The 27494-nt window shown below is 37.2% G+C and overlaps 2 protein-coding genes across 2 annotated transcripts; both read left to right on the top strand.

Moving 5' to 3' along the window:
• The first annotated feature begins 642 nt into the window (after window positions 1–642).
• slc35b2 (solute carrier family 35 member B2) lies at window positions 643–11272 on the top strand. Its single transcript, XM_055186257.2, has 5 exons — window positions 643–1061; window positions 3503–3693; window positions 3794–3954; window positions 4507–4776; window positions 8294–11272. The coding sequence occupies exons 1-5, from the start codon at window positions 1042–1044 to the stop codon at window positions 8948–8950; spliced, it is 1299 nt and encodes a 432-aa protein (XP_055042232.2). The 5' UTR covers window positions 643–1041; the 3' UTR covers window positions 8951–11272.
• A 3286-nt stretch (window positions 11273–14558) lies between these two features.
• LOC141349218 (uncharacterized) lies at window positions 14559–23674 on the top strand. The gene is made up of 5 exons (XM_073856449.1): window positions 14559–15742; window positions 16488–16700; window positions 16792–17847; window positions 19557–19725; window positions 23141–23674. The coding sequence occupies exons 1-5, from the start codon at window positions 14647–14649 to the stop codon at window positions 23271–23273; spliced, it is 2667 nt and encodes an 888-aa protein (XP_073712550.1). The 5' UTR covers window positions 14559–14646; the 3' UTR covers window positions 23274–23674.
• Window positions 23675–27494: the final 3820 nt, after the last annotated feature.

Here is a 27494-nt window from a genome sequence, read left to right as displayed (position 1 = left end):
TTTCCAGTTCCTGTTTGTGTGTGTGTGTGTGTGTGTGTGTGTGTGTGTGTGTGTGTGTGTGTGTGTGTGTGTGTGTGTCATGTGCTTCTTCCTCATACTTATAATAACTGCCTCATAAGTATATTCACTCTCTAATGTTCTGAATATTAATTTTCTTGCTGTAGCAGAACATATGATCACAATAATTGTATTAAAATGTAATATAAATTTTAAAAATATTGTAAAACAATTCTGCTATATAAAAATATTTTGTCTAAAATGTTATTTTTATTGCATTATACATTTTTGTGTTTAAACACTTTCCTAATCTGGTTGTATTAAAAGAAGGGTAGACGGTAGACAAAAAATACTATTAATACATTCTAATAATTATTTTGCCTAATGTGATTAAAGTTTATGCGCTTGCTAAATAATTAATTCTAAAACTCTTTATACCATGTTAAAAATACTATAAATAACTTTATATTATATTATTCTATATTAAAATTATTATGATTCCATATTTTCTTATTATTTCAACAAGCACAATGCACCACTGCGTCCCACTAGCCACAGAAACGCACGTAAACCCATTTTCAAATTAAAAGTCCCTCACATTTACTACACTTATTAAATCTCCGCCCACAAAGAGAGTTTACATTCTGATTAGTTCTCAGCGACACGAACTCTAACCCAATATACAATCCAAATATTTACCGACGCCCTGCAAATGTATACCTGTGTAAAAACTACACGGATGCGTGCAGGTGTGCCGCTCTTCACACCCGGAAGCGGAGTGTATGTATGTGTGTGTATGTGTTTGTGTATGTGTGTGTGGTAACACGTCAGTTTGGATGAACTCATGAGTGAAGCAGGCCGAGAAGTTTTACCGCAAATACACACTGGATTTTTCCTTAGTCTGGATATTGGTTGCTTTTTATAGCTGTCTGTCGCGTTTATTGATACATGATCGGCGCGAGAGGACGCTTGGTTGACTCACAGTGAGTCGTTAAAGGAGTTTTGACCAGAAGAGCCTGCTGCTGCTGCTGCTGCTGCTGGAAAATGCCGCTGTTTCCATGGAGGTACTGAAATATCATCCTGAACCATCACATTCACAGTAATATTTCAAACATCGCATTTACAGTAACCTAAACATCACATTCACGGTAATATTTCAGACATCACAGCCACATCACAGTGACATTTCAGACATCACATTCACAGTAACATTTCAAACATCACAGCCACATCACAGTGACATTTCAGACGTCACATTTACGGTAACATAAATAAACATCACAGTAACAATTCAGATATTACATTCACAGTAACATTATAAACATCACAGTAACATTTCAAACATCACATTGACAGTAACATTATAAACATCACCGTGACATTTCAGACATCACATTCACAGTAACATTATAAAATCACAGTAACATTTCAGACATCACATTGACAGTAACACTATAAACATCACAGTGACGTTTCAGACATCACATTTGCAGTAACGTTTCAAACATCACATTTGCAGAAACTTTTCAGACATCACATTCGCAGTAACGTTTCAAACATCACATTTGCAGAAACTTTTCAGACATCACATTCGCAGTAACATTTCAGACATCGCAGTAACATTTCAGACATCGCAGTAACGTTTCGGACATCACATTCACAGGAACATTTCGAACATCACATTCACAGTAACGTTTCGGACATCGCAGTAACATTTCAGACATCACAGTAACGTTTCGGACATCGCAGTAACATTTCAGACATCGCAGAAACGTTTCGGACATCGCAGTTACGTTTCGGACATCGCAGTTACGTTTCGGACATCGCAGAAACGTTTCGGACATCGCAGAAACGTTTCTGACATCACAGAAACGTTTCAGACATCACAGTAACGCTTCGGACATCGCAGTAACGTTTCGGACATTGCAGTAACTAGGGGTGTACCGATTCAACCGTGTGTCCCATTAAAAATGCCTGTCTGAAATCGATTCTGAATCCCAAGGCTGCGATTCTTTGTTTAATGCACAGCTTGTGCGTGTACTACGGCATTTGGTCAGTAGGAAGTCCTTATCGATCTAAAATCATAACGAGTCGGAGTCGTTTATAACGTGCATTTAAAAAAGCAACACTCGTTAAACAAAATCATTTAAAATATTAAATATTGTCATGAAAATGCCTGAAACAATTTGAAGAACAGCCATATAAATATTCCTGTTGACATTTCCTGGAATAGCATTTGTAATGTTACTTCTTCTGTGGCACAAAGAGAGTTTCTGCACAGGAGCGCCCCCTGGCGTTCGGTTGTGCCTGGATTTCACCGTAATTCATTCAAATTCATTCATTGAGAAAACGCGCATTTGCACAGTTAATCGTTACACCCCTAGCAGTATCGTTTCGGACATTGCAGTAGCATTTCGGACATCACATTTGCAGTTACAATTCTGACATCACATTCAGTAGTAATTCAATGACACGTTTAAATGTAATTTGTTTATTTTTGGGGGGGTGGGTGGGAATGTACAGATGAATTATACTTACCTGTTATTTGCTGCCTGCTAATATTTATTGGTCACCTTTTTCAAAAGCAGAAATGTTATTATTTTGAACAATCTTCTATTACTTGCACTAGAGACTCAGTGACTATGATGTTTGTCTTTCTAAATGTCTGCTCATTGACAGTAGTATGAAATCAAAGTTGTGCAAACAGTTTGACGTGTAATAAAAAAGCTCTGAACGGATTTAATAATGAATGCATATTCATTCCCATATTAATGCAACATTCAGTTCTTCCAGCGGTCGGCTGCGGTAGCGCTGCAGAGGAAAGTTTGCTAGAATAAGGGTTAGTTTGTGGCACATGAGCAGACACCGGTGAAGTCAGATGAGGTACAAAGAGGTTCTGTTAGGATCAGATGAGATTCCTGGGAGGAGACCTGCTGGATTCCAGACACACCTACAAGAGCACTTGTGTGACGACGTTAAATGTGTTGACAAGCACAGTGTTCAATTTTAGTGGATTTCATTTATTTAAAATGTGTATTATTATTACATATATTACATCATTTTAATTATTAAAGAGTTTCGCAAATAATTGGAGTGGCAGATAACTCTCTTGTAAATTTTTCAGTCTGAATTACACCATAGTTAGACATTGTTTAGGTTGTGTAACTTAAACATTTAATTATGTACACATCATGCAAATGAAAATGAAAAAACAATTAATCTTATGTTGACACATTTCTTACTATAACCGGATATTTGGGTTTAAGCATGAGCCAACAGTCCTGACTTACTACATGCTTTTCATTGACTTATAGTGTTGGGTTAAGGTGTGTACTCGTCCTGGAGAACATTGACTTAGTCAATATTTTGTGTAGAGTAATATTTTTGCATCTGTTTAAAGTAAATGTTGCCGACTTTTAGGAGGTATGATGACTTGTAGGTGTCCCAACACAAACTGTTAAAAAAATGATATCCAGAGTTTGATGATGGTATGTTTTTGTTTCAGTCTACTGGTTGTCGTGCTGGTGTTTGTTTTGCCAGCTGTGCATGCAGATGAGGAAAATTCTTTAACGCTCGTAGGATGGCAGGACGTCTGGATCTTCCGTTTGTTTCTCAATGTTTTGGGATACGCCACCATCATCGTTCCAGGATATTTACTGTTCAGTTACTTTAAAAGAGTCAACTATCTAGAGACAGGTTTGTTTGTCATCTTGTGTCTTCTCCAGTTTAAGCTTTTACAGATGTACAGTGTGTCGTCCGTACACCTGGGCTTCACCTGCTTCTCATGTTTATGCAGGCCGAGGTCTTTGTTATCCTGTTATAAAGACGTGTGTGTTTGGAAACGAGTCTAAAGCCGGACTGTTGGATGATGCCTCGGCGACACCTAGAAATGAGTCTGAATCCAGCTCAACAGTTCGACAGGCCTTCAAACTCATCTTCTGCGCTGCTGGGCTCCAGGTAAAGGCCAGCGGCTAAATAAAATACACCAGAAAGTCATTTTGTAAATGTTTTTTTGATAAGCAAGTTAAATAAATCAGGTTTAACCGCTTGAGCCGTATGATCACATATTTGTTGTAGTCATAGCTGTCAATCACATTGCATATCGACACATTTTTGACCTGAAGCCAGAAGTGATGTTACCAGCTGCTACGAAATGCAATGCATGAACCAAACATTCACATAAGTAGTATAATGAACATTTTTCTCATGAATGGGAACAATAAATCCATCACTAGTGATCACCAACGTGGCTCTCCTCCTCTATTGTCTATCAACTGCAATACGACAGCACGTCATTTTTATTCAATTATCAAGGGTTTGATCCTAAATAGTGCCCTTTGTCCCACATACTAGTTGCATATTAAAACGAACATATGTTGTGTAATCATGCTCATTTTAAAGAGAAGTTGTACTTGGTTTTGACACATTACATTACAACATCTATTCGTGATCATTTGCTGAAGTCACGTTTGGACTGTAATCGTCACTGTGGTGTTTTTCGCCCCTCAGGTGTCGTATTTGACATGGGGCGTTCTTCAGGAGCGGGTGATGACGCGTTCGTACGGCGCGGAGGGCAGCGGCGAGCGCTTCAAAGACTCTCAGTTTCTGGTCTTCATGAACCGGATCCTGGCGCTGACGGTGGGCGGTTTGTGTTGCGTTGTGTTCAAGCAGCCCCGTCACGCCGCACCCATGTACAAATACTCCTTCGCTTCTCTTTCCAACATCCTGAGCAGCTGGTGCCAATATGAAGCGCTGAAATACATCAGCTTTCCTACGCAGGTACAGTTCACGGGCTGCGCAGACTGTCTGCTTTCTTTTCAGGGTCACATGCATAAAGAATATTTTTTTGTATATTTAAATCATAGACTGTAAAACATTTACGTAGTGTCTGTGACGTCACCCCACAAGTTTGTGAAGAGCATTTTTGAAGCTTAAAGTAGGCGTTGCTTGCCATCGCCATCTTGGTCGCGTGTTACTCGCAGATAACCGAAAATGGGTAAAGAGGTGGGACGTGGGTAAAGCTGAGGTTGCTGGTTGCTTAAACCACGCCCCCCTAGGTCAACTCTGGTGACAGCAGTGGCTGTTCACGCATCACTCTAGTGGCCACACCCTTAATAAGTCCCTCCAGAAAAACGCGATTGTGCGATGCGATCGCGCGATATATTGCATAATCAGCCAAAGTCCGCATATTTTTTCCAAATACGACGCACTTTCGCCACATTAATTACAAATTTTCACGCACAAAATATGCGGGGCTTGCATGATTTCATAATCTCTGCATTTTCGTAGCAAAAAACCACATATATATTAGCAGAAAGTTGAAAAATGTTGCATTTACTTCCCAAAAGCGCAGCCATGTCCTCTTTTGCCATGGGAACGTTATGAAGTGACGTGATTATGTGACGTGAACATCATTGCAGCTTTTGCAAGTTTCCGCAATTTTCGCAAAATTTTCGCAAAATTCCCGCAATTCCATCGCATAAATTGCATAAATATCTCGCATATTCCATCGCATTTTTTAAGAAAGCGTGCCGCAAAATCGAGGATTTTTGCCCGCAACAAGAAGGACTGCTTAATTATGCAGAATTTTAATGCTGCATTCACACCAGCGTCAAGCACGAGTGTTTCAATGTTAAGCCAATGTGAAGACGCGTCGACGCGCATCTGGAGGTTTTCGCCTCGTCTAATTCGCCCGAATGCCATGAATTGAGCGTTGGCCCGGCAAATGCGCGAGTTGAAAAATGTAAACTTTGGCGGAAAAACGCGTCGCGTTAGCCAATCAGGAGCTTGCTCTAGTAGTGACGTGATTACAGGAAGCGAGCAGAGTCGCAGAAGCCAATAGAAGGCCCTTCCATGACTTGAATTTCCGCGTGAATGTCTCGATGACTAGAATTTCACGTGCGAATGAAGTGAGTAAACTCGAAATGTTCAAGCGGCAAACTAGACGCGGTAGACTCGATTTTGATGCCTCAAGCGCGGCTGGTGTGAACCTACGGTAAGGCTTAATATAATTTAAACGGATGAGTTACAAAACAATTCACCCCCTCACAGTTGTCATGAAGGGCAAAATTAGCTATATAGACCAAAAACTCTTTGTATCAGGCTGTAAACATATTATTTTCTGCTGTAAAAGTTAGGCATTTTAACATGGAGGTTAATGGGGATTGACCCCCTTTTGGAGCCTTTAGCGGCCAGTCAATGAATTGCAGTTTAAATCACTTTCGTATTGTCTTCATCAGAGAGATCGGAAGGTTGCTCCTCGAATTAAACTTTACAAACATGACCTGAGATCAAAAATTAAAATGAACATAAAAGGAAAACATAATATTTAAAATATCAGCTCACCTCTCCAACCTTCTGTTGACAATTTGATCTTTACTATAAGAGATACAGGTTAAGACGTAGGTGTAAGAATATTACATTCATATTATAATATTACTTTAATATTGTTGTTTAATATAATATTGTTGAAATCATTAAAATTCAGCAGATTTCTACCTTTTACTTCTGATCAGATTTCATAACGCAAAACATGTTACTAGGCCTTATTTTATCTAATCTTGTTTTCATGTTCTCTACATTTTTCCATCATGAAATCATGTGTCTATCATCATTATGTTGGACAATGACATTTGTGACATCGCTTATAAAAGGAAAGAAATGTTCTGCATAAAGGTACAAAAGCACGCTACCCTTTTTAAAAAAAGAACCTTTGTACCTAAAAGGTGCACATTGCAGTGTTTCTCATACATTGATTTATTTGTGGTGGCCCACCACAGAATCAACACCGGCCCCCACAAATAGAATTTTCATGATTCCCATTTACATTTTTATTTCACTATTTAAAACAGCTTAATTCGGCTTAAAATATAATTTGATATATAATACAGATCAAATACAGATACAGATCAAAGAGTAGAAGTGAAACATATTTCAGGTGCCAACACTAGATCAAACGCAAACACGACATGATGACGTCACATATCCTGTGGGAAACACTGCATAGGTACCTAAAAGAGACCCTGTACTGTACATAAATTATGCATATAAGGACCTTTTTAAAGGGTGCTACTGCCCCAGTGACCGCCTTTGTACCTTTATTTATGACATTGGCTATGTTTACATGCACACAATTGTGTCAATCCGACTAAATTTAATCTGATTGCAGGTTATGACAGTATAGTTTACATGTACCCTAAACATTGCAATCTGATCAAAATGTTTGTTTGCATGTACACAATATATTATCTAAATCAAACGTCTGCACCATTCATGTATCAAAGACAGTCCAATGGACATTTAAAACTAGCCCCAAAATCATCCCAATGACTATTTACAACCCAAACACCAAAAACTAATAAACAAAATCCTTTCATCTTTAACCCACAGAAGAAAATCATCTCACTAACAGTTTAAAAGTTCAAAAAAAAGCAGAGGCATCTCTCATCAAGTTCACGCTTTATCTCTGGATAAATGTACAAAGTCAAAGTTGGAAAAGGTTTTCTTAAGAAGTTTTCAGATATAGGCAAATAAAAGCGTTTTCTGCTATTTTATTGCTTTATGTAATGTTATCAAAGCAGGGCTCCAGACTAACTTTTTTCACTGGAAGCACAGTGGCTCCCAACTGAAAATCTTAGGGGCGCAACCAGAAAATTAAGGGGCACACACTGTAAATCAACATGCTAACCAAATATTCACATTTCTACTAATTTCCACTGTATTACGAATAAATTCTTTAACGATAGATGCAGAAAGTAAAATGTGCTGTTTCAAATTCAGTGTCACATCACAAACAAATGTCAAATTTACTGGTCGCACATGTGCAACTGGATGTAAAATTCAGTGGCACACTCTTAAATTTGGTGCCAGTCCCCACATTTAGTCTTTCAATTTGAGGGTATTGGACCTGGAAAGTCCTTGAAAGGTCCTTGAATTTGAAGTTAACTAAGGTGTGGGAACCCTGTCCGATCGACCTCAAACGTATTGATTAAAGTGTTTTCATGAAGGCTTTTCAAACCGATTGAACCATCAATGTGATTACAAACGGATTATTTGGTTGCATGTAAACGTACCTACTGTGTAAGATTTGAATATCTGCTTATCCTTCTGTCAATATTTATAATTCTAGCAGTTTGAGTATTTTCTTTCAAAAAGTTTTTTGATGTTTTACGTGTTTGGTTCGCTATTCCAGCTTGAACCTCGTGTAGGTGTCGCATCATTTCCAAGTGTGACCGTAATGTCAGTAATCTTTCTGTAATCCGTCCATGTCCGCTGAGAGATGTCCTTTTATTACCAGGTTCTGGCCAAAGCATCTAAGGTGATACCCGTGATGCTGATGGGCAAGATCGTCTCGCACAAGAGCTACGAGTATTGGGAATACTTCACCGCCATGCTCATCTCCGTCGGCGTCAGCATGTTCCTTCTCTCCAGCTCCACCAGCAAACACCTGTCCACCGTCACGACCTTCTCCGGCGTCATTATCCTGGCGGGATACATCGTATTCGACAGTTTCACATCCAACTGGCAGGACAACCTCTTCAAATACAAGATGTCCTCCGTGCAGATGATGTTCGGGGTAAATCTCTTCTCCTGTCTCTTCACGGTCGGCTCTCTCCTGGAGCAGGGCGCCTTCTTCGACTCGCTGGCGTTCATGACGCGTCACTCCGAGTTCGCGTTTCACGCCGTGCTGCTGTCCATCTGCTCGGCGTGCGGTCAGCTCTTCATCTTCTACACGATCGGGCAGTTCGGAGCGGCCGTCTTCACCATCATCATGACCCTGCGGCAGGCTTTCGCCATTCTTTTGTCCTGCTTCATCTACGGTCACGCCATCACGCTGGTGGGCGCCTTCGGCGTGGCCGTGGTCTTCGTCGCTCTCTTCCTGCGCGTCTACGCACGCAGTCGCATGAAGAAGGCCGGCAAACGACTACCGCAAACTCTGGTGCAGAAAGTTTAGTCGCACGGACATGAGGCCACATTTTCGTGGTTTGTTTTTCTTTGGTTTGCTCCAGAACTTTCTGACTTTGTGGTCAAAGGGTACACAAAGGGATTACTCTTTATTTTTAAGGGATTTGACGGTTGTGTCGGTGAAAGTTGCGTACGAGTTGTGTTTGCGTGTACTGGATGTGTCTGAGCCGAGCGTATACGGGCTGAGACGGTGTGATCGATCGTTGAGCCCTCTATATTTGTAATTTGGTACTAAATTAAATACGGTAAACCTCTCGCATTGAGTTTTTCTATTTGAACTTTGTTGGATTTTTGTGGGGAGGATGAAGTTTGGCTTGGGTTGAGATGTCTTAGGAGTGTCACATGTAAAGTTAAACCCCTGCTTTTGTTCCTAACATTTAATATCTCTAGTATTGTCAAGGACATTATTAAGGACAATGGGTCTCATTCATCAAGCATGCATATGCACAAATTTGTTCGTGAAATGTGCATTTGGACGTAACAAATCATTATTAAACAAAAACGTTCATACTAAAATGTATGCAAAAACGTAAGAATCAAAATCTAATCATGCTATCATTTCAAATAAATTTTAGTATGAAAGTTTTTGTTGAATCAAGATTTGTTCGGATGCACAATTTGTGCGTACGCATGCTTGGTGAATGAAACCCATTGTTATTATCTATTAGGTTTAATGTTTAGTTTTGTCTCCCCATCATGCGTGTGAGTGTCATGATTCAAACATGAAGTTTTACAGGTTACACAGTGAATATTAAACCATCAGTGCCTGTCTGATCTGATCTGAGCAACAGATCCTTTATAGTAATATTGTTACAGTAAAAATGTGTGCGCTTATGTGAGAGATTTCTTTGCAATGAAATGTCCAGGTCATGAAACAAAAGAGAAAAATATACATTTTGCATGAATGATGAAGCATATTTTTAGGACTTTTTAGGAAAATTGTTTCAGTATTTTCATGACAATGTATCATGGTTTCATTCTTGTATTATATTACTGTAAAGCAGCAATAAACGTATCTGTACATTTTATTGAAAAAAAAGTCATAATGAAACCAGACGTGCTTTACAATTTAAACAAGATGATAAAAATGCTGGATTATTTTAAACCCAGCGTTGAGTCAGAAAGGGATAAACCCATCCAATTGGGTTGTAATTTAACCCATTGTTGGGTCAAAAACTTTTCAGGATTAATTTAACACAGTGGCTGGGTTTTATCCCTTTTGACCCAACGCTGCACTGTAAAAAAAATTGCTGCCTTAAATTGTTAAGTTTAATCAACGTCATTTCAACAAAATATTATTTATCTTGACCAGATGAGTTGTTATAACTTATAAAAATAGTTGAAATAAGTCAACTTCATTTTCTAAGTTGTGGCAACTAATCTTTACCTAAGATAAACAGAAGTTGAAATTACTTGTAAATCCAAGATGGTTAAACTTAAAAGTCGGTTAGCAATAATCCAGCATTTTGTAGCATGTACAGTATAAAAGTAATAATAGTTTAAAAGTAATAACATGATCTGGACATTTCCTTGACAGTTTTTGTGAGATTCACCGTGAGAAATTCATTCATTGTTTAAGCGTTATGTTTGTGTGTTAGTGAAGATCAGCCGATTATTCTTACATTATGAACTTTTCTAAATCCTCTATATTCACATTCATGATGGAGATATGAAGATTAAAGTTTGATGAATGTCTTAAGTGAGGTTAAGGAAACATTTACACATTTATTATCTACATTCAATATTAGTTTAACATACACATAATGTCCTTGACACGTCTGTTTATTTTCTGGGTTTGTTAGATTTGTACTGATTTGTTTGCAAAGACAATATTTACAGCCACCAGCAGTGTGTGTCTTTATCTCCAACTATTTTAACTTGTCAAAATGCATACGAACATGTTTTGACATTAATGTGTTGTATTGTAGGTTTATGATTTCGATCATTCGATTTGATTCGTTTTTTTATTAGGAATCTCCAGAATTAATTTTGACTCATAATCATCAGTTTATTTCACAGGTTAGACATTTAGTTATTTTATTTTTTACTTTGTTTTAAATTTATTTGCACATATAGTCTTTCATTATTGTTTTTTGTTTTTTAGCTTTAACTTATGAATACTGAAAGTTAAGTTGTGGGTCCTTCTTTAAAGTAACCAAAATATTTATGTGAAAACTCACTTTTCTCTTCAATCAAAATCCGTTTGAATGGTAAAGATACAGATTTAACACTAATCTGAATTAAACAGTACAGCAGGAATGTCAGGAGTATGAGTTAATAAATGAATGATATAATCTATGAAGAACTTGAAGACGGTTAAATACTGTATATTTTTTTCATTGTGTCATTATTTTCATCCCAATCCCATTTACCTCCTCAATACTTTACCATAGTAACAGTAAAATGTGCTAGCATGCAAATATGTTTACGACAGGTTTTACGAGATACACCCGGATTTCAGGTCTGATCACAAAGTTAAATAACATTGAAATGTTGAGCATTGTTTGAAGAGACGGATTGTAAAGGAATGTGAAATGACTCGTGTGAAAATGCTACTAATGTAGTCTTATTAACTTCACTGTAAAAAAAGTCCGTGGATTTAACGGTGAAAGAATGTAAAATAGTGAAGGAAAAAAAACGTAATTAAAAAATCATGAAATTACCGTTAAATTGACGGTGTAATGCTGTTAATGTAAAAACAAGGACATTTAATATGTTTCACCTGATTGCTTTGTAAAATGTCTGTTATTTTACCACCAAACAACATAGCACACAAACAAAATAAACAGATAATCACTGTAGGCCTATTGCAAAAATTTCTGATGTATGCTGTTAGCAGTATGTTATGCACTTGTGTTTTTTAACAATAAATCAGGCAGCTTAAAAAACTTTAGTCTCTCCCATAATAAAATACTTAATGTAATATTACATATTAAATGAAGTATTTTAATTGCAATGACTCCTCCTGATTTAGACTCCTCAGTAATGTCATTAAATTCTGAAATTAATATGAAATGCAATATGTAAAAGGTTTTAAAATCCATACTTTATGTTATTGTTTTGGGTTCATATGCAATATATTGCATTTATATTATGTTGCATCATATTAATTAAAAACATTTTTAAAAATTGTAATTTTTATGTTATGTTAAATTAAGGCTTTACTTTATGCTACAGTCTTCATTTTATTAGTTGTCCACTCAGTACAACGACTTTGTATAAAGTGAAGGATTTTTTTATAAAATGTATTGATTTTTGAACTGTCCAATCAGCGCCCACGTTGCACCGTTGCCGATGCCGTTGCCTAGGATAGCTCATTAGGTTCGCGGTCTTTCTGGAACACAGTCAAGAAAAGCATCGTGCTGCTGTTTACTCCTCTGATTTTAAGTGTTATTCGTCTCTTTGGTGAGCACATATAAGCACAGTTTGTTACATTTAAGATATAATAATTGCCTTCGTTATCAGTTTTAGTTATGGTTATATTCTGAGTTAAGTTACTTGCAAAAATATTTGTGAGGTAAACCATATGCGCGAGCCCGTTGGTTTGGCGGTCTTTCTGGAACACAGCCAAGCAAAGCATCGTGCTGCTGTTTACTCCTCTGATTTTAAGTGTTATTCGTCTCTTTGGTGAGCACATATAAGCACAGTTTGTTACATTTAAGATATAATAATTGCCTTCGTTATCAGTTTTAGTTATGGTTATATTCTGAGTTAAGTTACTTGCAAAAATATTTGTGAGGTAAACCATATGCGCGAGCCCGTTGGTTTGGCGGTCTTTCTGGAACACAGCCAAGCAAAGCATCGTGCTGCTGTTTACTCCTCTGATTTTAAGTGTTATTCGTCTCTTTGGTGAGCACATATAAGCACAGTTTGTTACATTTAAGATATAATAATTGCCTTCGTTATCAGTTTTAGTTATGGTTATATTCTGAGTTAAGTTACTTGCAAAAATATTTGTGAGGTAAACCATATGCGTTGGCGGTTTTTTTAGCTGACCCAGGAAAGGAAGGCGACGTGCTGCTGTTAACTCATGAAATGTAAATTAAATGAACACACAAAATCTCTTTGGTGAGCACATATAAGCCCAGTTTGTGGTATTAATTGTCTTATTGTATATAAGGTTATGCGGTTGTGTTTTAAAGCGTTTGGTATTTTTTCATGTAATTTTTCAAATGTCAAGAATAAACGTGTAACGTTAACCAGCTGGATGTCTACTAGTTGTTAATATTTTAACCTTTTAATAGCCTATATAACCTTAACGTTACACCCTAACTGTTAGTAGTTTACTAATTCGCTCGGGAATTCGCTTGGTTTCTTTGTCATTAAAACATTTTGCGACCCATATAAGTTATCAGTCTGTTTGTGGGGCTAAAGGAATAATAGTGGAGATTGTAATAAGAGCATCATATTAAACCATTTGTAAAAGCCCTGGTTTCAAGTTTTAAAGCTTTTTTGTTTTATTGTCATTTCAGTTGTCCAGTCAGTGCCACTGCGTTGCATAGTATGTTTTATTTTAAATGAAAGTTATTTCTTTTATTAAAAGTCTTGTCTTTCTATTGACGATCAGTCCCGTCAGCACTCAAGACGTTGCACTGCCTGCTCTGTGTCGTTTGTTTGGCGGTCTTTCTGCAACACGCACAGGTAAGCAAATGTTTCACTGTTAACTGGTTAAATTAAAATGTAATGGACAGTGTGAGCTCAGAGTTCAGTTCAATGTGAATCACTTTGGAATATGCTTTAAAAATGTACACTTGCAACTTTTGTAGTTTAACAGTGCACAGTTTGAGAGACTATGTCTTGCACTGTAGACTGCATCGCAACGAACCGCATGCAATTTTCAAATGTGCAGCTGTTGATTGCAAACAGTCTTTTTCCAAATATGAAGCATTTAAGAGTCACTTTTATCGGGGACATAACACCTATGCACATAGAGTAACTGATACAGCCTTAATATGCAATGTTGCACTTTGTGGTCGTCAGTGTAGCGATGTGCCTGGTCTTGTTGCTCATTTAAAGAACCATATGAAGGAAGGTCGTGCAGTTAACTGTCCAGTAAGAGGGTGCAAATATACTTTTCAAATTAAGTCTTCTTTTACTTCCCATATGTCTAGGAAGCACAGGAATTGCTCCTTTAACAGCATTGATCATTCACATCGACAATCTGCACCAGAGATTACATCTGTTTCAACTGAGCAATATCCTGCAGCTTCTGACCTGGATGTAAATACAGGTGAGTCAGAAGTTGAAATGGGTTCATTTGAAAATTTGAAAATTTCATTTGAAAGCTTATTTTATCTGAAATTACAAGGACAGTTTCTTCTCGCAGCTTCTACAATACAAAATATTGTAGATGAGATGCAAAATATTCATGAATTGGGACAAACATATACTGTTAGTAAGCTTCATTCACTTTTGCAGAATGACCTGTCACTACCTGAGGAAACAATTTCTAAAATCCTTGCTACAGTGAAAGAATCAGACTTGTTTTCTATGTGTCACAAGGGACATTTGCGAACAGTGTACTCAAGGAGCCAGGCATTTAAAAAAGTATTCAGCTATGTTGAACCAAAAATAATACTTTTAGGTAGAGATGAGAACCGGAAAGAGCAGTTTGCATATTATGTTCCTGTAAAAGAGACATTGAGGTGTTTGTTAAATTCAGATATTGGGAAGAATTACATTTCAATGCACCTGACTGAAAACAACTCTGACATTCTTTGTGATTGCTCAGATGGCCAAATACTTAAGTGCAGAGATTTCTCTGAAGACAATCCAAGCCTTCAGCTACTGCTCTATCAGGATGCTTTTGAGGTGGTTAACCCTTTAGGGTCTGCACGCAAGAAACACAAAATTTTGGCTGTTTATCTCTCTCTCGTTAATTTGCCAGCTCATCTTAGGTCAAACACAGAACATATGCAGCTGGTTATGTTGTGCAGGGAGAAGGACTTTAAAGACTTTGGCCATGAAAGTGTTTTCTCACAGCTAGTAGCAGACCTGAAAGATCTTGAGGAAAATGGGATTTCTCTGTCAGACCAGTCTGTTATTAAAGGCAGTCTTTACTGCATTGCTGGAGATAACTTGGGATCACACTGTATTGGTGGGTTCACTGAAAACTTTAGCCAGTCCAAGTACTTTTGCAGGTACTGTCTAATTACTAAAGATGAATTTCAGAGTGTTGACCCAAATTCATGTGGTCCACTACGTACTGTTGAGGGATATGAATCTGCTGTTAAACAGTTACAGACAGAAGGCGTTACAGAGGTTCAAGGCATAAAGTTCAGTTCAGTTTTCAGTTCTTTGAAAAACTTTAAAGTGTGCCAACCTGGCTTGCCACCTTGCCTTGGTCACGATGTTTTTGAAGGCGTGTTGTCTTATGATGTTGTCCTGTACCTCAAGTATTTTGTTAAGAAAAAGTGGTTCACTTACCCAGTTCTTAACCGTCGAATCTGTCAGTTCAAATATAGTGGTTCTGACGCTCTCTCAAAACCTTGTGAGGTCAGTCCGCATGGGCTTAAGCTGGCAGGTCAGGCCATTCAAAATTGGAATTTTTTAAGGCTTCTACCTGTTATACTTAGTGACAGAGTGCTAGATCCTGCAGATGAAGTTTGGCAGTTAACACTTCAGCTAAAGGAGATTGTTGAACTGATCTGTGCTCAGAAAATTTCAGTGTCACAGGTTGCTTACTTGGATGTTCTCATACAGGAATACTTGGAGTCCAGAAAAGCAGCATTTCCTGAAGTAAATCTGAGACCGAAACATCACTACTTGCGGCACTATCCAGGTCTGATACTCAAATTTGGTCCATTGATAAGGTTATGGACAATGAGATTTGAAAGTAAGCATAGTTACTTCAAAAGATGTACCAGACATATAAAGAATTTTAAGAATTTGTGTCACACCCTTTCAGAGAGGCATCAGTTGTTTCAGGCCTACTTGGCATCTGGTTCTTGTCCCCCAGTATTGCAAGTGAAAGGGAGTTCTCCATTTTGTTCTGAGCTTTACAGTGAAACTGTCAAAGCTGCTGTCAGTCAGTTCAGCTTTAGTGAAACACAAACACAGGTTTCTGTAGAAATACAGTATAAAGGAACTGTATTCAAGAAGGGCCAACTGGTTGTCATTAGAAATGATGAAACCATAGAATTTGGTGAACTTTTGCTCATGTTCATCACAGACGAGCGAGTTGATTTACTGACCAAAGTGTTCATAGCAGACCTTCTTCCTGAGTATCATTTGTACTCGCTAAGAAACACCAGTGAGAGGGTTCAGTGTTTGAACATTGAGGACTTGGTTGACTTTTATCCTCTGACGTCTTACATGATGCAAGGATGTAGGGTAGTCACCCTGAAACACAGTGTAGTGTCACATTAGTGCATTACAGGTCTAGCATTGTTATAGCACTTGATTGTATTTATAACCAATGCTAAAACCCAAGTAATACAAGTCAAATAATCTTTCTCAGTTTGTGTATCTAAACACTACACATTTATGCTTTTTCAATACACTAAATTTATGTATTTCTGTTTTAGTTATGGATGAATCACAGCAAAGGAATGTAACCAGTGCAATTGTTCGGGTACTCCCAGATCTTTCATCTTCGGTGCTGGCATCAGTTGTGGAGACACTGAATTCACTTGGGGTAACTACACCTGAAGATTTTCAGTATGTTCAGGAAGCAGATCTCCTTCCAGTATTACGACACATTCAGGCTAGGAAACTGGTATCTGTCTTGGGCCAGAATCGTAAGTACATTTCAACATTTGATTTTATAATGTATGTGTTCTTAATCTAGTTTCAGAAGAGTTCAATTAAGGGTTCCTCTTTGATTTGTAGAACAAAGCACTGGTTGCGGATCAACTTCAGCAGAAAACAGTGACAGTCATTTAGCTTCGTGTTCGTCATCTTCATCACATCTTGTCAAGGTTTCCAAAGTGCCTTTAGACTGGGCAGACAACTTTAAAATTCCATGGCAGAAGCTTCCAGAAGAAATTATTCATTGTTTAGAAAAAAAGAAGAGACTAAGTCCTCGATTACGTCGAGAAATGATCAGAATAGTGGTTTCGGACATGTTGAAGGTATGTGATGGTCCCAGTAAACAAAGTTCAACAACCATTGCTAAAAAGATGGTGGCCAAATACCCTGCATCCCTGCAGGATGTTATTGAGGGTGAGATAGTTGGTTCAGGGTATCATTCGCTGGTGAAACAGCTTCAGAATCGTGTAGAAAACATAAAGAGATCATATGTGCCAAAAATCAGAAAACGCAACAGTACGGAAGACTCTGACACAGACGAGATTCCTGGTGAAAAAAAAGCAGCAGTTCAAGACACTTATGGTTGTGTGAATTGGGAATTAAAACTTATGCCACTCAGTGAGACTAAAGAGAGCCAGTTGGATAAACAAGAACAAATGAAGATGATGTCTACAACAGCTAATCCTGACCCAGAAGTAGTAAGCAGTCTTTTGAAAGCAACATACTATACACAACGCAGAGACATAAACAATGGAACAAGCATGCAACAGCTTTGTGAGACCTGGCCTTTTTTGTTTCGAGAGGTTGGCATGTGTGTACACTTCAAGTTGCTAACAGGAATCGATCTAAAGGAGATGCTCTTCAACAGCTTGGATAAAAAGGGAAAGCGGCTCCTTAACTTTCTAAAAACTGTTGGTGCAGAACGGAAGAAACGAGTACTTCAAGCTGCTGCAAAACTTGAAGTTATGAGGGGACAAATTGAGGGATGTTCTGAAGATATTAAAGACTTGGTACTGCTCCTGCTTGCCTACTTCGATGAAAAGGAAGAGATGATGTTTCACTATGTTGAAGAGTCTTGCCTTGTTGAAGATGTACAGCTAGATAAGTTACCAGCAACACCCTGCATCGTTGTCTGTGGTAAGTTTTAATGAATATCTATAGAATTTCTGCTGTGTTTTTCTTGTACTCTGTTGTTCGTTGTGTCTGGATTTTAAATGATTAATTAAAGGAAAACACCAGTTTTTTTACATTTTAGTATGTTCTTACCTCAACTTAGACTAATTAATACATACCTATCTTTTTCAATGCATGCACTTCATCTTTGCACAGCGCGTCGTGAATGTGTTAGCATTTAGCCTAGCTCAATTCATTCCTTAGGATCCAAACAGGAATGAATTTTGAAATCACCAAACACTTCCATGTTTTCCCTATTTAAAGATGTTACATGAGTAAATATGGTGGCACAAAATAAAATGTGGGGTTTTTTTTAAGCGGATAAAAATGAGAACTATATTATATGGTGGAAGAGCACTTAGTTTACAGCACTTTGACCTGTGGCGCAGTAACATCATCACTTCTGTGAACTCCCCCCTCTGTTGATGTTACTGCGGGCCGAGGTCGAAGCGCTGCAAACGAAGTGCTCTTCTGCAATACAATATAGTTGTCATTTTTTATCAGCTTAAAAAATCGCTTTGTATTTTGTGTTGCCATACTTGTGTGACTACTCATGTAACAGTCTTTAAATAGGGAAAACATGGAAGTATTTGGTGACTTCTAAAGGAATGGGGCTAGGCTAAATGCTAACACATTGACGACGCGCTGTGCAAAGATGAAGTTCACGCATTGAAAAAAGTTGAGGTAATAACATGGTGGTGTTTTCCTTTAAACTTGTAGTGCTATACATTTTTGTGTCTTTCATTGACGCTTTAAAATGCTTCCACACTGCTGGCATATTTGCTGCATTTATAAAGCGTATGGCTCCTTTTTACTCATTTAGCCAAACACCGAAAATGCCGAATAGTCGGTGCATCCCTAGTTAAAGGAACACGCCCACATTTTGGGAATTCAGCTTATTCACCGTAACCCCCAGAGTTAGATAAGTCCATACATACCTCTCTCATCTTCGTGCCTGCTGTAACTCTCTGACACAGTCCCCCCTAGCTTAGCATAGCACAAAGTCTGGAAGTGAATGGCTCCAGCTAGCACACTGCTCCCAATAAGTGACAAAATAATGCGAACATTTTCCTATTTATGTGTTATGGTTTGTATAGTCACAACCGTGTACAAGTAACAAGGTCATATGAGACACAGCCATCTTTTAACAGTATACATACTGGGAACTATATTCTCAGAAGGCGAAGCACTGCTACTTGGGCGGAGTGATTTGCTCGGCTGCGAGCAAATCACTCCGCCCAATTGGCGGGGCTTTGCCTGAGAATATAGTTCCCAGTATGTATACTGTTAAAAGATAGCTGTGTCTCATATCACCTTGTTATTTGTCACGGTGTGACTATACAAATCACAACACATAAATAGGAAAATGTTCGCATTATTTTGTCACTTATTGGGAGCAGTGTGCTAGCTGGAGCCATTCACTTCCAGACTTTGTGCTATGCTAAGCTAGCGGGAGCTGTGTAAGACAGAGTTACAGCAGGCACGAAGATGAGAGAGGTATGTATGGACTTATCTAACTCTGGGGGTTACAATGAATAAGCTAAATTCCCAAAATGTGGGTGTGTTCCTTTAAAGATTAGTTCTGTAAAGAACTTAATGTCAGAACAATGAGATTAGAATTTAAAAATGTATTATTATGTCACAACTAAAAACCTTTACATTTTTTCCTTTAGGCTCTTCCTGCTACACATCAAAGCTGTTCATGGTGAGCATTGACCAAAGGATAACAACTCCACACATTTCTACTTTCATCTCAGCAATATGCATAATGTTTGGCAGCTTCTACTGTTTCAACATTCATTATCCTTTGGAGCTGGGTTCTACTCTGGAGTTCCTGCAAAGGTAAGCTCAAAAATATTTTTTACATTAATTTATTTGAAAGTTCATTTAAAAATGAAACTTTGGTGTTTTTTCTCATTCTAAGCACATTCGGAATTCTGCATTTCAAAAAAGTTTTTTTTTTAAAGAATGTTGGATAACACTTTCCATGAATCCTGCATTTATTATTTACAAGGTATTGAAGTTATGGATTACAAGGTCTACATTTTTTTATCAGTGTTTTCTTTTGATAATTTCCACTTCTATAATTATAAACAGTTAAAACGCGCTGTATGTGAGCTCTTAAAGGAACACGCCCACATTTTGGGAATTAAGTTTATTCACCATAACCCCCACAGTTAGATAAGTCCATACATAGCTTTCTCAACTCTGTCTGACCCAGCCCCTGCTAGCTTAGCTTAGCACAAAGTCTGGAAGTGAATGGCTCCAGCTAGCATACTGCTCCCAATAACTGATAAAATAATGCAAACTTTTTTCTATTTATGTGTTGTGATTTATTTATGTGTTGTGATTTGTATAGTCACACCGTGTACAAATTACAAGATCATGTGAGACACAGACATCTTTTAACAGTATACATACTGGGAACTTTATTCTCAGAAGGCGAAGCACTGCTACTTGGGCGGAGTGATTCACACAACTCTGACCGAACTCTCTGCTCATCACCAGGGGGCTTCTCGGGCGCTGCGAGCAAATCACTCTGGTCAAGTAGCAATGCTTCACCTGAGAATATAGTTCCCGGTATATATACTGTTAAAAGATGGCTGTGTCTCATATGACCTTGTTATTTGTATATATGGTGTGACTACAAAAATCACAACATATAAATAGGAAAATGTTTGCGTTATTTTGTCACTTATTGGGAGCAGTGTGCTAGCTGGAGTCATTTACTTCCAGTCTTTGTGCTAAGCTAAGCTAGCAGGGGCTACGTCAGACAGAGTTACAGCACGCACGGAGATGAGAAAGGTATGTATGGACTTATCTAACTCTGGGGGTTACGGTGAATAAGCTGAATTCCCAAAATGTGGGCGTGTTCCTTTAAAAATTGAAGCCTAAATGCCATTTTCCAAGATATTACATTTTATAGCATCTAATGTTTATTTCTCATGTCCTCTTTGTGACTTAAAAACCTATTAAGTTCTGATTTTGGTACTGGACAAATTAAAGGATATATTATGAACCTTATCTTGCATATTTCATCTCGCCAGCAGTTTTTAATTCGTCTATGATGCATGTTTGCTATTCCCATATTTATATCTTCTTAAGGGACAATACTTTAGAAATTTGTATATTTTAGAATAGTCAATATGTTCCTGTTTAGCAGTATAGATTTACTGTCCTTTCAAAATAACTTGATTATTATTTTATTATTGTCCAAATAGCCTGCAACAAAAGTGAGTACACCCTATGCGATATTCATTGTATATCGTTTAAAAGGATAGTTAAGCCAAAAATTATATTAAACCTATGATTTACTCACCCCCAAGCCGCGGTGTTGTTGTAGAAATATCCATATTTAACATTTTACAAATTAAAATAACTAGCTTCCGGTAACGCTGCCATCTTAGCCCCAGCCGCATTCAAGATGAGAGAGTATGCGGTTTACGGAGGGTTCTCTGCTGCGGCTTGGGGGTGAGTAGATTACCCTCAGAAGACCTTTGTTGATCATCCTAGAGCCGTTTGGGTAACTTCACTGTTAACAACTGGAAGATCTAAGACATTTTCTAAAATAACTGAAAATGTGTTAGTCTGAAAAATGATGGACATATGTGTCTCGTACAGCTTGGGGGTTAGTAAATCATGGGTTTAATATAATTTTTGGCTGAACTATCCCTTTAACCATGCAAAGCCACATGTTGTTTTCATCATGTACATGTGTTTAACTGCTTGACAGGACCATGCAATTTTGTGTATCTTGTATTAGAGCAGTTGAAATTTGGTGCGTAGAGTACAATTCTGTCATACCACTGGATGTTGAACATGGCAAGGAACTCTCTGTGGATTTAAGAATTACAATTGTTGCTTTCCACAAGGTTGACCTAGGCTATAAGGAGATCGGTTACATCCTAAAACTGAGTTATAGTACAGTGGCCAGGGTCATACAGACCAGGGTTTTCCAAGACAGTTTCCATTCGGAACAGGACTCGCAAGGGTCGATTTAAGAAGATAAGTCCTTGTGCTGTGCGTCAGGCTTAAAGGAACAGTATGTAGGATTGTGGCCAAAACTGGTATTGCAATCACAAAACTTGTGGCTAAAACTGGTACTGCAATCACACAGCTGGTGGCCAATACACAAAACAACAACATAAACATCAGTTGAGGGCTGCAACTCCACTCCATTTCTAAATTAAAATATCCTGGCCAGATCACTGTTGTCAGTGATATAAGTATTTGAAATGAAAATGATTTCTTAATGTCTAGTGACATATCAGGGACATTTTATGATTAGTTGATATAAATTTCTTACATACTGTTCCTTTAAAAAACACATCCTTGAGTGCTCTCAACATTGCTTTAGAGGTTGCAGAAGGTCACTCTATACGTCGCACACTGCAGGTCGGTTTCTGTGTTCATTACCGGAATACTCCTCTGAAGCTATGAACCAGCTTCAGTAGAGGATTCCTTCTGGGACAAAGGCTACAGTGACTGACTTGTTGCTGTGTGCGACGTTATTGGCAGCACTCATGCATCTGCTTTTGAAGCCATCTTCTGCACCTGACGCACAGCACAAGGACTCAACCTCCCCGATCGACCCTCTGGCAGCTCTCCTCCGTGTCTAACCCGTCTTGGAAAACCTTATTATGACACTTGCTACTTTACTGTAACTCAGTTTCAGGATGTAGACGATCTTCTTGCCATCTGTGTGGAGAGCAACAATTTTAATTCTCAAATCCTCAGAAAGTTCTTTGCCATGAGGTGCCATGTTCAACTTCCAGTGGTCAGTATGAGAGAATTGTACTGAATGCAATACATTTTAACTGCTCTAATACAAGTTACACATTTGAATGGTCCTGTTACGCAGTAAAACACATGAACATGATGAATAGGACATGTGGGTTTGCATGGTTAACTTACATGCCTCTATTATCACTCAATGTGTACTCACTTTTGTTGACAGCTATTTTGACAACAATGACTATGTTTAGTTATTTTCAGAGGACAGTAAATCTAAACTGTTATACAAGAGGCACATTGACTGCTCTACTATAGAAATTAGTTTTGAATATTTTATTGTCCTTTGAGAAGAATGGTTGCTGAAATGTGAGGGGTGAATTCGCTGTGGTGAGTTACTGTATATCTCTACATCAAAATAAATGCAGGATTCATTCACAGTGTTACTTGTTGAATGTTAAAATGATGCAATTCAGGATTCCATTAAGTAGCTAATTCAAGTCATTCAATTTTCCTTCTTCTCCAGATGCTTCTTTAGCATAAACCCAGAGAAGGGCACCAAAGTTGAATGGAAAAAAAACAAAAAACAGCTCCCAGTGAATCCCAGAGTCCTTACACTCATAGCAGACCTTGCGGATCATGAATGGAGAGCAGATTAAGGTTGGACTCTGCTATTAGTATTTTGATTTTTTTTTTTTTTGAGACATTTTACAGGTGTTCTGTTCACTTTAAGGATACAAGTTTGCAAATTTGTATTTGTTTACTTAATCGCAATGTTAAGTCACTTGCTGATGCTCAGACTTTGTGTTTGAGATTTCTGTGTTGTGTGTTGAATGTTCCATCCTACAAACTTATGTAATGGTACTATGCGCCTGTAGTCATTTTAAAAAAGAAAATATATTTGTAGCTGAAATTAAATCTGTTTAAAGCCAATGAAATTCAGAGATTTTAAGGTTTATGTGGTTATGCTGTTTTGTGTACTGTCAATTTATGAATTTATATTTCCCTACGGAAAGATACTTTTTGATATAAAAAAGTTAAAATCTGTATGCTCTCTATACATGGGTTGTGTATACCTTTGGTGTTCATGTTTTTCATTAACATGGTTAAACCATTCTGATGATAGAACGTTCTGTGTATGTTTTTTTAAATGTTGCTTTCTGGTAAATTTCTTGTATTTCAAAATGTTTGTTCTGCACTCTTGAACTGTTTAATGAAAAGAAATATGGATGCCTAAATTTGTGTTTACTGAATTTGTGGTATTTAAATAAAAATGTAGCCAGTATAAGTGATCTAATTGTTTTGCTTTATTCTGGAATTTATGAATCACAAGACTTTGCTTTTTTTTACCAATCTATATGCAACCACAGCTGAAAGTTTTTAACTGTAAATTTTACAGTTCATTCTTAAGTGTGCCATAACTTGATAAACATTTCTGCCATTTCTTTACAGTAAATTTCTGCAGTCATGGCTACCAGTCTTTACTGTTAATTCAATAGTTTACTCTTTATCATACCGTAAACCAAAGAACATTTTTACCGTTTTTTTTACGGTGGATTTCTGGCAACCACAGCTGCCAGTTTTTCACCGTAAATTTTACGGTATTTTTTTCCAGGCCGTAACTTCATTAACATTTCTGCCGGTTTTTTTAACAGGAAATTTCTGTAGCCATAGCTACCAGTTTTTACCGTTAATTTCACAGTTTACTCCTTATTATACCGTAAACCAAAGAACATTACTACCGTATTTTTTACGGTGGATTTCTGGCAACCACAGCTGCCGGTTTTTCACCGTAAATTTTACGGTTTTTTTTTTACAGTGTTCTTATAATTAAATTAATTTGATGACATGACCAAACTGTCTCAGATTTGTTACGTCACTTGTTATCAAAGCAAAACAAACAGCAGTATTTTATATTTTATGTAATGAAGAATCAAGTTAGTTTGTCTGTCGTTTATAAGATCTCAAATAAATGTGCAGCTTGCTACACATGAAACATCTGTCATGATAAAAGCGTTATGAAGTATCAAATGAACAAAATTATATTGTAACATTGTTAAGCCGTGTTTTTTACAGCAGTTAAAAACATGGATTTCCTATCTGATGTCTCTATTAGAAATATGTCACCTCTGATTTCAATGATTTATTTATTTTATAAGTTATAGTGCAAAAATAAAATTTGAGTTTTTACAGATTTTTTACAGTAACTGCAAGCTCTTCACATCTGATCAGAATTTTGAGTTAGTTTAAATTAAAATTCATCATTTATTCACCCTCAAGTTGTTCAAAATCTGTGTAAATGTCTTTGTTCTGCTAAACCAGAATGATAATATTTAAAAAAAAAAAATGTTGTTAACCATGAAAGTCAATGGTGCCCCAGATCTAACATTCATCAAAATATCTTCATTTCTTTAGCAAAACAAAAATATTTACACTTGATGGTGAGTAAATGATGACAGTTTTCATTTTTGGGTTCAACTATACCTTTAAAATGCTTCTCTCTAAGCTGTTTTGTGAAAAGAAGAACAACGGCTCTAACAAAGACTCAACATTGATTTTATTTAGTCTATAAATGACAGAAATGATGATCTGCAGGTTTTTCTGGGTCCACGTCACGTGACAGGTAAAACTTTAGATGTTCATTCATACGTCACTGCCAGTAAAGAGAAGCTGTGATACCAGTCAGACAGAAATGAGAAGTGAAAAGGAAAGATGTTGATTCCTCAAACATGATTCATTCAATCACTCAGCATACTCATACATACATACATCATATAGACAAAACTATTGGGATGTCCCTTTTGAAAAAGATGTTTGTTTCTGGACACTGGCCACGCAAACAGAGCACTGTTGTCTCACAGGTCTTAGCTGGGTTCAGGTTTGGGCTTTATGCAGACCGGTGGCGGCCGGTGACTTCTCTTCCGAGGGGCACGAATTCCAAATGTGTGTTTGTTGCGTCATGTGAACCATGTGCATCATTCATCATTTCACCTGCTGCACAGGTGTCGAAAGGGTTTATGATAAAAGAGATGCTCACTTTCACATAATGCAAGACACTCACTAACTTAACACTAAACTCTGATTACACATAAGATTAAGCGAACAAACGCATGCATCTCTTTTATCATAAACGCAGGCTCATATTTTGACATGACGTGTGATGCACATATATTTACATGACGCAGCAAACACATATTTTGACATGATGAGCCACACACATGTAGGGCTAAATACATGTTTTGATGAGCTTCACATCGTGCGCCCTCAAAAAAGAAGTCACGGGCTGCCACCACAGCAGACTGAATTAATCATTTCTTTTTGAACCTTGTTTAGTTTGTCCATAGGGAGGGACATTGTCCTGTTGGAATAAAAAAAGATGCTAATAAATCATCAGCATACAATCCTCTAAAATATCATTACATGCTACAGCATTAAGATTGTGCTTACTAAAAGACGTCAAACCTGATCTTTAAAAGTGGGCGTCGCAAAACTTTTGTCCATGTATTGCATGTACTTACTTTTGAAATGTATAGCGTCTTAACCTTTATAATGTCAGTAGTAATGTGATGTTGCCAAAATGCTCTGAGATGTTTTTAGTGTCACAATTTGAGACAAAACAGCTTTCGTGTTATTTTGCTTTCTAGATACAACTCAACCCAGCAAGTGATTTTGTGTTTAAAAGACATCTGACAGTCATCCAAACACAGCCCAGACGTCTCGGCTTTACCCAAACAAAATGGGCTGCCAGTGAAAATTTAGTAGACGTCTAAAATAAATGAAATCAAATAAATTAATAAAAGCAAACAGCTTGTAATCACTTTTAACTTTGCTTACATGATGGAATATCAGAAGTTAGTTAGGCAAAAAACACATGTAACAAAATTCCAGTTTAATTTGGTTACTAACAGCAAGACTTGTCTATACACTGTAAAAAATACTTTCCTGCCTTAAAATTTTTTGTTGAATCAACTCGAAATCTTACTATTATTTATCTTTACCAGAGATGAGTTGTTATAACTACAGGTGAAAAAGTCAATTAAGTTGACTTTTCTCAACTATATTAAGTTGTGACAACTCATCTCTGTTGACATGACTTGCAAATCTGAGTTGATTTAACAAAAAATTTGAAATCAGGAAAGTATTTTTACAGTGTAGACGGTGAAATGACGGCTATTGTTTGCCGGGAACCTTTAGTGTATATCTGAGATTGTTTTCTTATCCACTGGAAGAAAAAAGTCTGATTGGTTAGAAAAGAAAAAATAAAGCAATGTTTTATCAAAAAGTCAAATTATTTAAGGTATAGTTAATTTGCACTGTAAAAATATGCAGCATTTTTGTCAAATTTACATATATTATATGTTACTTTAACTTAAAAAATTAAGTAAAACAATTTCAACTTGATTCTATGAGTTATGTCAACTTTTCACAAACCAAGACGCAAAAATAATAGATTGAATTGACTTGCAAAACCAAGCTTTTTACAGCGTACAGATTTACATTTACACATTTTGCAGATGCTTTTATACATATAGGAACACATCCCCATGTTTAAAACTTTGGGTCGGTAGTAGAGATGCACCGACATATCTGCTAATAATCGGTATCAGACAATAAAAGCAATCGACCGATGGTTTAAAAACAGTCAATAGGAAAATGCAATGAAGGTTAGTGTGTAGAAAATGTAAAGAAACATCTCAATCAATCAATCAATTAATTAAAATTTATGTGTGTAGCACTTTCAACATCATAACAATGGACCAAAGTGCTGTACATGGTAAAAATCACTATATAAGTCATAAAAATATAACCATAAAGCACACCAGACATAACACTAAAATAAAAAAAATCTGATAAATCACCAGATCAATCACAGCAAAAGA

The sequence above is a fragment of the Misgurnus anguillicaudatus genome, chromosome 18 (genome assembly GCF_027580225.2).
Source record: "Misgurnus anguillicaudatus chromosome 18, ASM2758022v2, whole genome shotgun sequence".
NCBI lineage: Eukaryota > Metazoa > Chordata > Actinopteri > Cypriniformes > Cobitidae > Misgurnus > Misgurnus anguillicaudatus.
The sequence above is the reverse complement of the archived record's forward strand: the minus strand, read 5'-3'. Positions and strand labels throughout refer to the sequence as shown.

Excerpts from the sequence above, each read along its gene's own strand:
- LOC141349218 (XM_073856449.1), top strand. The coding sequence starts at position 14,647 with ATGCACCTGACTGAAAACAACTCTGACATTCTTTGTGATTGCTCAGAT. Across the intron at positions 17,848-19,556 it reads ACCCTGCATCGTTGTCTGTG|GCTCTTCCTGCTACACATCA; the intron begins GTAAGTTTTAAT and ends TTTTTCCTTTAG. Across the intron at positions 19,726-23,140 it reads ACTCTGGAGTTCCTGCAAAG|ATGCTTCTTTAGCATAAACC; the intron begins GTAAGCTCAAAA and ends CTTCTTCTCCAG.
- slc35b2 (XM_055186257.2), top strand. The coding sequence starts at position 1,042 with ATGCCGCTGTTTCCATGGAG. Across the intron at positions 3,694-3,793 it reads AGTCAACTATCTAGAGACAG|GCCGAGGTCTTTGTTATCCT; the intron begins GTTTGTTTGTCA and ends ATGTTTATGCAG. Across the intron at positions 4,777-8,293 it reads ACATCAGCTTTCCTACGCAG|GTTCTGGCCAAAGCATCTAA; the intron begins GTACAGTTCACG and ends TTTTATTACCAG.